Source organism: Grammomys surdaster, unplaced genomic scaffold (genome assembly GCF_004785775.1).
Source record: "Grammomys surdaster isolate TR1022 unplaced genomic scaffold, NIH_TR_1.0 126278, whole genome shotgun sequence".
Taxonomy (NCBI): domain Eukaryota; kingdom Metazoa; phylum Chordata; class Mammalia; order Rodentia; family Muridae; genus Grammomys; species Grammomys surdaster.
Window position 1 is genome coordinate 8,427,074 of NW_021621078.1, and position 11,785 is coordinate 8,438,858.

General features: G+C 44.9%; 1 protein-coding gene across 3 annotated transcripts in view; it reads left to right on the top strand.

Moving 5' to 3' along the window:
* Rap1gap2 (RAP1 GTPase activating protein 2) overlaps positions 1–11,785 on the top strand; it is a 183,708-nt gene that overhangs the window by 126,722 nt on the left and 45,201 nt on the right. For all 3 annotated transcript variants that reach the window (XM_028759252.1, XM_028759253.1, XM_028759250.1), the window contains 4 exons: positions 1,599–1,643; positions 2,456–2,488; positions 2,835–3,047; positions 4,117–4,220. In XM_028759252.1, coding sequence (XP_028615085.1) covers positions 1,599–1,643; positions 2,456–2,488; positions 2,835–3,047; positions 4,117–4,220 — 395 coding nt within the window. The remainder of the gene's footprint in view (positions 1–1,598; positions 1,644–2,455; positions 2,489–2,834; positions 3,048–4,116; positions 4,221–11,785) is intronic.

An 11,785-nucleotide genomic window follows, 5' to 3' on the forward strand; every position in this document is an offset into this window, starting at 1 on the left:
AGAGAAAGAATGTTGCACCATGTGGTGGCTGGATTCCACCCTCAGGCGTGGCTTTCGTCTCTCTTCATTTTGCCATTGTGGAAACTGAGTCCTGGAGCAGTTATGTGGTTGGGCCATGTTGCTCGTTTTGAAGCACCAAAACTAGAATCCAAGATCCTCGATCTCAGCCCAGGTCTAGGGATTTGAAGCCAGGCATGCTTTGGGGGCATATAGTTTGAGTCTCCCAGCCCAGATATAGATCTGAACTTGATGTCTTCTAGTTGAGTGCCCTTCGTCAAGTCATTTCCCACTCTGAACTTCAATTTCTTCTTGGAGACAGGGAAAAGGGAACACAAAGACAGTACCTACTGCAGAGGGTAATGCCTTGAGGAGGGAGGGCCTGGCTGAGGATGGGGCTTCCTGGTGGGTGTGGAGGTGGAGTGTCAGTGAGGCTGGGGGAGGGTTGCACTCCTGCCCTGGGGACTGTTCCCAGACAGAGATGACTAATGCAGGACAAAGGAAACAAACTCTGACATCACTCCCTCACCCGCCCAGTGTGCCAACCTAGACAGGGTCTACAGGGCCACCCAGGGTGTGAGAGAAGCACCTGTCAGTGGGAGGGGCCTTCCCACACCCTCTTGAACAATGCTGGGGGCATGACTCAGTCCAGTAGTCCAGAGAAGCTACGTCAAATTTCACCCAGTTAGCAGGAGCCCTGCTGTCCAGGGAGCAGGATGCGTATGATATACCCTGCTTCAGATGCAACTCCCAGACGCCCTCCAGTTCATACTAGCGCCTGATGCATCCAGTCTAGGAAAGGCTGTGTATTTTCTTTCCTCTTGCACAGTTAAGTCAGAACCCAACCAGGGTTGCTGGACAGGGGCCTACTCCTGGAAGTGAATTCTCAGCAATGGCAGGCAGCACCCTTTAATCCAACCATGGTCCTTGAATCTGGAAGATGGAGATCTAATCCTCGTTCTACATATGTAGCTAGGGAGCCTCCCTGGGTTACAAATAGGATGTGGAATGAGGACCTGAAGGCCCGTAGTTTCTGCCTGTCACTCAAACACCCTTCCTCCAGGAAAAAGGTGGAGCTAGAGGGCAAGAGGACCAATGTGCTGGCTTTGATACTTGCAGATGTGGGCATTCATCTTTCCCATTCGCTGCCCTGTGGCTTTCCTGAAGGAGTTTAGGCACAGAGATGATAATACTACCCATTTATACTAATTTTACCCACAGCATTTAGTGTACACCATTGGTATTTGACATGCACAACCCATCACTAGCCTTTAACCTGTGCTGTGATGGAAGGCACTGTCACCTTTTTCACTTTACAGCTGAGAACAGGAGCCTCACAGAGGAATCTGTGGCTTGTTCCAGGTCACCAGTCTAGGAAGTGGCAATGTTGGGATTTGAACCCAGGTGACTTGATTCAAGTCTATTTATGCTCTTAACTGACCACCTCACACCCTTATCTGGGGTTGGGTGTTGGGGCTGACAACTGCTAAATGTGGGAGGTGAGAGGCTCCAGTACCCACCAGCTGGCTAAGTGCCCAGACGTTCCTACCCATGAGCAGTGACGTATGCTGACGTGGATCCTCTCTTCCTTGTTTCTGCAGGGAATCAAACTTGAAGAGCAGAGACCAGGACCCCAGAAGAACAAGGTGGGGTAGGCAGTTGAGTGGCCAGGGGGACCCTGAGAGGGGCCAGTATAGGAAGAGGGCAAGAGGGTTCAGGGAGCGTATTGGGCTCCTCTTATATACATGTCGACTCTGCTTTGCACCAGGAGCCAACTAACGACTCTTGTTCCACTCATGTCTGGTGGGCGGCAAAGGGACCTTGGCTCAGTGTCTTAAGGCTGCTTCCAGGCAGGCTGGTGGAGAGACCTCAAGTGAGACCGAAGGATTGGAGGCCTGGATTGGCTCCTTCCCTTTCTTTCTGTGCACCTACATAGTGTTGAGGGCTGTCAGGCTCTGGACTCTGATGGGCCAACAGGTTTTAGCTTCAGGTCTGTGTCTAAGGCCTAGTCACTTGAAGAGGATTCAGGGAGGGACAGGGAGAGACTAGGATTTTTGTTTTAAAATCCCAGTTGGCCTCAAACTTGTTGGATAGTTAAGGATGACCTCAATCTCTTGATCTATCTCCAGAGTGCTGAGGTTGTGTGCCAACTTGCCCAGCTCTCTTTCTGTCTTAGCCCCGTAGGATGACAAGTGTCTTGGGGGTGACCAGGGCGTCCATTTTGTGTGCTATGTCTTTTGTTGGCTGGGTTTGCATTCAGGTCTATTGTTCTATGGGCATGGGATGCTGAGTTCTTAGGTCAGAAGGTCTGACTCTGCTTCCCTTGAAGTCCTGGTGCATCTTACTAGGCCCCCAAACACATCCCTTCACTAGACCTGAGTGAGGAACATGGAAACCATAGTTGGACTGTCATGGCCGGTTGTGGAACTAATGGCACTGTCTGTGCTTTGTCTTGCAGGATGACTATATCCCGTATCCCAGCATTGAAGAGGTAGGAGCTCCCTGACTCTACTACAGCCTGCTCTGGGTCCCTTTCCTAAAGAGAACATGGCCTTCCCAGCCCCACATGGGAGAAGATCTTGGGCCTAAGACTTAAAGACCTAATGCTCTTCCTGTCTTTGCCTTGTGACCAGAGCTTTTCTGAGGTTTAACTTGGGAGTGCCCTTGTAAAGCCCAGAGTCCCAGTGAAGCTGGAGATGCCATGGGGGGCATCCTGTTACTGCCCTTAACCTTAGTTAGAAGGCTGCCCTCTTTGGGAACAGTTCAGAGGTGGGTAGGATTCCTCTCCACTACAGTCCAGGGTATGCTTCAGGGCAAGAACTTCCCTCTGTCCCCAGGTTGTGGAGAAGGGAGGCCCATACCCTCTGATCATCCTGCCTCAGTTTGGAGGCTACTGGATTGAGGACCCAGAGAACGTGGGAACTCCAACGTCACTGGGCAGCAGTGTTTATGAGGAGGAGGAAGAGGACAGCCTGAGCCCCAACACATTCGGCTACAAGCTTGAGTGCAGGGGTGAAGCCAGGGCCTACCGCAGGCACTTTCTAGGCAAGGTGAGCCCAGGGACCCTTTCAGAGTGGGCCCTGCCTTGGGGAGGGGGACATGGATTTCTGATCTAGGGCTCCTCTGTCTTCTCTTTCCAAGTTCTGTCCTACTCACTGCCTCCCTGTGTTACTTAGAGTCTTAGGGATGGGAGAGTCCCTGTGAGGGACCCTTTTGGAGACCAGCTCCAGCAAGTGCTTTATGAGGTGATGAAGTGGGTAGTACTGGGGTGCAGGAGGATGGGACTTACTCAAGGCAAACTCTGCCCCCCTTGCTTGGATGTCTTTGCTTATATTTGCACAGCACCCATCTCTCAGACTTTCTTCCAGGGTGGTCTCCTGAGAACTCAGATTGGATGGTGTCCCGTGAGACTGATTGTTTAACAACGACAAAGTTACATTTTCTTAAATACACTCTTGTTATTCAGACTTGATATATTCCCCACAGTCCCAAGGGAAGCTTCTGGAGATCTCTAGCCTAAGATACCTTTGCAATCTCCCATGAAAGAGGTCATATCCAAACCTTACTGACCTTTAGGGGGTGCAGTTTAAGTGCAGCTCCTATGGCCTCATTGTGACCATGGTGGGCCTGAGAGGTGGACTCCTGGAAGCCAGGGAGAGCCCCACTTGTAAAGAGGGACCATCATTCTGCTTGGGTTCCTCCTTGATTTCTTCCACAGTTTCGATTGGTTAGGGTTGCCCTCTGGGTGAGAAAGTGAACTCAGCATCAGGTGGTGAAGAGAACTTGAGAGTCCAGCCAGATGTGGGGTTCAGCCTGGCTCTGTCAGCAACTCTGCCAGTGTGGTTGGAATGGGGACCTACACAAAGCTGTGGTCAGCATTAAAGAAGATAATGGGTACTATAGTCATGAGATGGTGCCTGAGGACTTGGTGGCTGGCACCTATTAATATTATCCTTATCATCATCATCATCATCATCATCATCATCATCATCACTGTCACGGTCACCACTGCTGCAGCAATAGCATCCTTCTCTTCCTCCTTTCTGTGGGACTTCTCCTTGTTGAAGAAGGTGATCTGGGGGCCATGTCTGGAGGCTCACATTCAATTTCTGTTTCTAGGATCATCTAAACTTTTACTGTACTGGCAGCAGCCTGGGGAATTTGATTCTGTCCATCAAATGCGAAGAAGCTGAGGGCATTGAGTATCTTCGGATCATCCTCAGGTAGGACTGCAACAGTAGAGAGACCACGCCTCTCCCAGGCAGAGCTGGCAATAAGGAAGATGAGAGGGGGAAGGGCAGAAATACTAGACTGACCAGTCTGATCTGGTTGAACAGGAGGGGCAGAGCTGCTGGAATCCTGGGAGCTGTGTATGATGTTGTCAGGCAGCAGGAGATTCCTGTAGCCATGTTCCTGCCAGCTGTCTGAGCCTCAGGGTCACCTAGGCCAGAACTTCTGGAACTTTCTTATCTTTTGTAGGAGGAGCCATACCTCTGAGCAGATGAAGGATGGAATAGGGATAGCTCAGTGTGGTTCATCAAGGTGGGACACGACCCCATGCCCTGGGAGAGAGTTGGCCAGATTGTTACCCCTGCTAGCCACCTAGGGAAGGTTTTGTGTGTGTGCTGGTCCTTGGACTGGAGTGCTGCCCACAGCAGGGCTATTGAAGTCAGGGTCCTTCTCTCTGGATTTCAAGTGAGAGAACTAGAACCGGTTTCCATTTTGTTCAACTAATACAGTTTGCCTTTGAACCAGAAACTGTGATGAGTTCTAGGGACAGCCATGTCTGAGTCTTGGTTCCTGTTCCCCAGAGGCTTACAGGTTCACAAGAGAGAAACAGAATTTTAATATATGTCACAAGTGTTATTCTAGTCATTTGCATAGGATGCTATAGGAGCCCAAATGGATCTGTGTGTTTCTCTCTGTTCCTGTGGTGAAGTCGGGAAGAACTGTGCTGAGTTGGAGATATTTGAAGATAGGGATAACAGCTTTCTTTTCTGCTTGGGTGTTGTATACAGGTGTGCACATGTGCATGCACATGTGTACGTGGAGCTAGTGGTTGATGTTGGCTGCCTTCCTGTATTTCTTGACAGCTTCGTTTTGGAGGCAGGGTCTCAGTGAATCTGGAGCTCACCAGTTCATCAGGTCTAGCTGACCTGTAAGCCACAGGGATCCTCCTGTGTCTGCATCCCTGACCCCAGGATTACAGGCATACATCACCATGCCCAGGTTTTTATTCAGGTGCTGGGAATCTGAAATCAGCTCCATATTGCTTGAGTGGCAAGTACTTTACAGACTGAAACATCTCCTCAGCCCCAGGAATAACATTTTGTTGTTTTTTTTCTGCCCAAAATTTAAGCTCTCAATATGGGAACATACAAGGAAATATATAACCCTGCTTTGGGAGGAGGTATTTGAGGAAGTTGTTAGCAGATGGCCAGCTTCGGTTTGCATCTTGGTGATGCTGGGGAATGAGCTCCTGGGACTGGACAGCTGAGGCCTGTTCTTTGCCAACTGAGCAGGACCTTACTTACTTATTTGGAAAGGAAGCCATTATCTATGCAAGTGTTGACCTGGGTAGACAACAGATTTGCAAGGCATGGAAGAGTCAGTTAAACAGTTTCACGAGTGGGCAGTTCCTGGATCCTGGTCTCTAAATAGGATCTCCGTTTAGACGAGCTTCTGTTAAAAACAATTTTCTTTCTTTCTTACTAAAAACCAGACCAAGATTCCATGGGGTTTCTGAGGTGACAAGTGATCATAAGGACCTTTTAATTTTTCTTTCTTTCCTGACTTTTTTTGAAGCAAGGTCTGTAGCCCAGACTGGCCTGGAGCTCACTGTGTAGTCAAGACTAGCTTCCAACTCACAATCCTCATGCCTCAGGCTCCTGAGTGTTGAGATCAAAGGTGTGAACCACCTTGCTTAGCTCTCCAAAGCTTTGTTTTCTAGTGTTATATCCCATATGTCCCAGACGAAATATTTACCAGGGACAAAAGCTATCGAAAGGTGTTGGGCACACAGTACACATTTTGACACACACACACACATAATTTTTTTTTTTAAATTATAGGACAGTTAGGACCACAATGAGGGTAAGATAGAGTTGAGGCGAAGTTCTCCTTTCTCAGAGAGCAATGGAATGGAACAGATGTAATTAGAGACTCTGAGTTGGACTCTGGTGGCTCATGCCTATAATCATAGCACTTCATAGGCCAAGAGTTTGAAGCTGGTCTGAGCTACATAGTGAGTCTCGATAGGAGATTCTGGAAGAATCTGCTGCTCTTTAGGGATGAATAGCCAGATATCTTTCTCTATAGAATTATTTTTGTTTTAAGCCTATAGCAGTTGAAACCAGTAACCCCAGGAACCTAGGAAACACAAACGTGGCTCTCCCACAGAAAGCCAGCGGGTAGAGAGGCAATGAGAAGCTTCACACCAGCCAGAAAGCTGGACAGTCGCAGCATGGACATGGACTAATTGCCAAGCCAGCTGGAAGCTAGGCAGGAAAAATTGGCTTCATGGCTTAGCAGCTTCACCGGACACAAAGAAGGACCTAGGCAGGGATGATACTCCCTTGCTGGCAGTGATGACTGTCCCAGCGTAGACCTCTGGATTATTTCATTTGGTGTCTGGAATTTTTAGCAACCAGCTCTCTAGCCTAAAACATGATACAAGCATGCCAAAAGCTTCTGTGTGTTGTGGGGATACCCACCCATTGTGGGCATCTCTTCTTGTATTTAAGGACCACCTGTATTTATTTGCTGTGAGTTCTGTTCATAAGGCTTGTTCATTTTTAAATTAAACTGTAGCTTGACATTTCTATTTTAAAAGTCTTGTAAGGAGTTCTGACAAGTATATTGAGCAGCTTTTGAACCACAGAGTAAGTCTAAATGGATTTCAAAATGTAAGCTCTCTGCTGCCGACATTTACTTAAATTTTGACAATAAAACTAGAAATTCATAACAAAATAATGCCTTTGAAAATTCACTTGGCCATTTAGGAATAATCTCAATAAATTTCTAAGTACTTTTTAGGCCAGAGAGGAAGTCAAAGCCACAAAGTAATGGAATATCTATAAAATAATGATATTTAAGAGTTGAGATAGCTTAGGGGTTAAGAGCACTGGCAATTCTTCAAGAGGATCCAGGTTTGATTCTCAGCACCCACATGGTGGCTCTCAATTGCCTATAACTTAGTTCCAGGGCTTCTTAAAGAGTTCTTTTTTTTTTTTTTTTTTAATTAATTTATTTATTTATTATATATGAGTACACTGTAGCTGTCTTCAGACACACCAGAAGAGGTCATCCAATCTCATTATGGGTGGTTGTGAGCCACCATGTGGCTGCTGGGATTTGAACTCAGGACCTCTGGAAGAGCAGTCAGTGCTCTTAACCGCTGAGCCATCTCTCCAGCCCCCAGTTCCAGGGCTTCTAACACATTCTTTTGGCCTCTAAGGTACAAGGCATGCACATGGTGCACTGTCATCCACACAAGCAAAACATCCAGACACATTGACAAAAAAGAAATGCCATTTATAATATTGTGATGTAAGTTGTATTCAAAGCCATAGTTAGAAGAAAATATATTGCTTTACCCAGCTTATTGCTGAATTAAAAAAATGATAATTGCAAGTGACTAGATAGTTGTGGTTAGTGACTTCTTGGTGTTTCCCCTCATGCGTGTGGAAATTATTAAAATAATTGAGTACTTATGTGCCCTACTGAGTCTGGGCCCCACATATTATAGCTTTTCAATAATGACATCTGGCCTCATCATTATCAACACTGTTATCTAAAGAAAGCAAGAGGAAGGGATGAACGAAGATTAATGTGGAAAAAATAATTAGAATGAAAATAACGAAAGTCTTGGTTATCAAATTGCAGCTTCTACCAGGGAAAGCAAAACAAGATAGATGCATAGCTAGTCAAATATAGAGACAAAGAGGCCAGGTATGGTAGTGCATATTTGTTATCCCAGCATTTGGGGGATAAAGTCAGGGAAACCAGGGGTTCAGGCTTACTCTTGCCTATAGTGAGTGGAGTTGGAGACCAGCTTGAGATATAGATGGACTATATCTCATTCTCCATATAGATGAAATACACAAAACAGATATGTAGACATAAAACCACTCAAAATATTTCAATGTAAATAGTATGTGGATATATATATATATATATATATATATATATATATATATATATATGTAGGCAGCTTACAACCATCTATACCTCCAGCCTCGTGGGATCCAATGTCCTCTCTTGGCCTCTGTAGGCCATGTGTGGTGCTCATACATACATGCAGGCAAACCTCATACACATAAAATAAAATTAACGAATCTCTAAAATAATAGTTACAGATATGGAGAGTAAGTAATAGTTAATGAATGTTGTGTGCGGCATATGCCATTACACTGAAAATGCCAGTAGAAACCGATGCCCTTCCAGGGAAGAGCACATCACTAAGTTTAACTCAAGATCATGAGATTAAAAATCCAAATGCGTCAACAACTGTGGCCTAAGTTAGGAAAGTTCTCGGAGAACTCTCTCCAAATGTTTCTGGCTCTAGAAGATTTTACAGGTAGATGTTTTGAACTTTAAAGGAACAGATTTGTATTATTTGAACTGTTCAAGAAGATAGAAAAATATGGAAGCCTTCTCAGCTAATTTGTTAATGTTTAGAAGATCCTTAAACAAGCAGGTAAATGAATGGCCAATTTATAAAAAAAAATAGGGTCCAACGTTTATGAATATGAAAGAATGCTTTAAGCAAAGCATTGGTCAGAGAAACTCATATCTGTGCAGAATATAAAGAATACTTATGATGGTCAAGAAAGAATTATTTAGCAATGTAAAGAATAGTTATTGTGCTATATGCTATAGAGTTATAGTATTATTCATTCAACGTTTGTTTAATCAGCACTTGGTATGTGCCAGAGTGCTGGGCATCAACCTCATAGCCTGTCCATGCTGGACGAGCGCTCTGCCACTGAACTTCTCTTTCAGCACCTGCTTTGAATATTCTTATTCCTCTCAGTCCTACTCATCTCCCTCCTGTGGACTCAGATCTTTGTAGGTTACTTGGGGTGGCATGAAAGATAGCTACTGATAATGGTTCAAAGCCCGTGAGATGTGTGTCGGAGTGGGTATAGGATCAAAAGATGGTCTTAGAGAATAGAGGAAAGCTAGATTTCGTGTAAAGTTTGGAAGCTTGTTTATTTTTTTTAATCTCCAGAGTACACTACAGAAGAGACTATGTCATGATCAGGCATGTAGAATGAATGAGTATATCATGATCAGGCATGTAGAATGAATGAGTATATCATGATCAGGCATGTAGAATGAATGAGTATATCATGATCAGGTATGTAGAATGAATGAACTGGCTAGGATGAGGAGAATGGTTTGGGACAAAGGGAAGACTCTAGCAGGGAGGTGGGACAGGAGACTGCTGAGTTGAGCCGAGCCACATAAGCACAGGTTATGATCCAGGCTACCATTGTATAATGTGAGTGGCCTCCTCCAGAGCTGTACGGACTGGCAGCCATGGTGGGAACCAAACCAGGGTGGCTTGTACTGAGAATAGAGAAAAGTGGGTGGATAGTTCTAAACACATGGGAAAACTGACATTAAGAGACAGCCAAAATGTCAACAAATGGGAGAGGGATTTGCTGCTGATGAAATGCAAATAATGGCGTGCTTTCAGAATGCCTTAAACACAGTGAAGACCTTAAAAAAATGGTGAAGAATGAAGAGCATCTTTCAGCTGGGCCATAAACTGCTGCTTGGAGAATTGAATCAAGATCTCATGGGTGTATCTAGAGAACAATTAGAATTATCAGAGCAAAAAGCAGTTGTTGACATAAACGTTATGCACAGGATAAAATCTAATCTGTTCAAAGAGTGAGCTGGGAGGTAGTCCAGCGGAATCCACCCTGGATACAGCACAGATAAAGAGATTAAGTGTAACAAAGGAAGATAAGACTGGACTACAGACTGGGAGCTCTCTGCATTTGTCTCGGGAGTTCCTGAGGGAAGGGTAGACACAGTTGTGAATAATTACCCAGAAGTCAGTGCTGTGACTATGTGAGAACTGGAGAAAGCACAGACAGACTTCAGATCATGTTTTCAAAAATGCAGCGATATTGGTAGACATGTTTAAATGAAACAACAGAAATCAAAGCTTAGACTAAGGTGATGCTGCTTGAGTTGAAGGCACCATTGAGGTGTTGACATCTAGGTGGAGAACAGATTTCCCCTTGGCATAATAGTTGTGGGACACTGGGACACCATCTTTAAAATGTAACAGCAGACAAGAACTCTTTTAACCCATGTTTTCATTTATCATTAAAGATAAAATGAAACTGTTTTCAAACATTCAAAGTAATTAGAGCAGTGTGCTTCTCAGATTCTCCGAGGAAGAGTCACTGAAGGATACACTTTAGCCGGGAGAAAAGGGAACCTGGAAGAAGAGGCGCAATTGAAAAAGTAACCAGAAATAGGTAAATAGTATTGACAAGATTAATTGCTGACTGGCACAGAGCAGTGGCTTTTGGCAGGTTTAAAGGAAGCCTGGATTTATATTTATTTATTACAAAAGTAGCAAGGCTGGCAGGAGGGAAGAAGTCAGTGGATGAAGCGTGGGGGCAACAGAGTTCCAGAGGCTGCAGGGGTGTGGGTGGGGGGATGGAAGGTTAACACGTATACTGGGAGATGCAGGATTCAGAGGGTTAAAAAGAATAGTAAAACCAAGTCAAGCACACAAACCCACAAACACCAGGACCTCATTCATTCAGGGGAACGCTAGAGAGGAGAAACAAGAAAATAACCCAGAGAAAGGAGAGACTCAAAGTGATTCCAAACATGTTAGCAGTTAAAATAAATATAAAGAGATTAAGCTAGCCACTAAAATATTAGAAAATCAGATTGGATTAGGAACATAGCTATAGTTTGTTGTAAGAGACATTGAGAAAATAATGGCTTGGAAAGATTTAGAGTAAGGGAATGGGTAAAGACACGCCAGGGAAATAATAACTAGAAAGCCAACATGGCAATATTAAAGCAAGGCGGTGTAGAGTCTCACTTAGAAGTCATTAGACATAAAAAAGCATGCCTTTGTCACCTGGGAATGTCTCTTCCCCACTCCCAGTGTTTTCCACTGTGTGGTAGGAACACTGCTGTGTTGCACTTCTGGTTCTCCTGGTTCTCTCCCCTGTTTCAGATAGCTTTGTTCTGGAGCAAGAACTTGATGTGCAGCTATGTTCCTTCTCCCCTTTCCTCGTGGAGTTTTCTCCTGAGCCTCTCCACAAGACGGGTCTAGCCCCTGCCTCACACACCTGTGATACAGCTAATTTCTAAGACTTGGCTAAGTCTGTTTCATAGTCATACTGAATTGTGTGATCTCACTAGGTCTTTGTCAGCATCAGAGGAGTGATTATAGCTCCTCACTGCCTAATCTTCCTGCTTACTTTGTTTTGTATTTCTTCAGTATGGAAAGATGCTATTTGCTAGACTCTGTCATAGGCCTTAGCTTACCTTATAGTTAAGAGGACAGGAGGCTGGAGAGATGGCTCAGTGGTTAAGAGGACCCAGGTTCAATACCCAGCACCCACATGGCAGCTCACAATCATCTGTAACTCAAGCTCCAGGGGATCTGGCATCTCCTTCTGGACTCTGTGGGCACTGCATGCATTTGATGCACAGACATAAAGACAGACAGGCCAAATTCAAATTCCCATTATATGTGTATATGTATATGTATATGTATATGTATATGTATATGTATATGTAT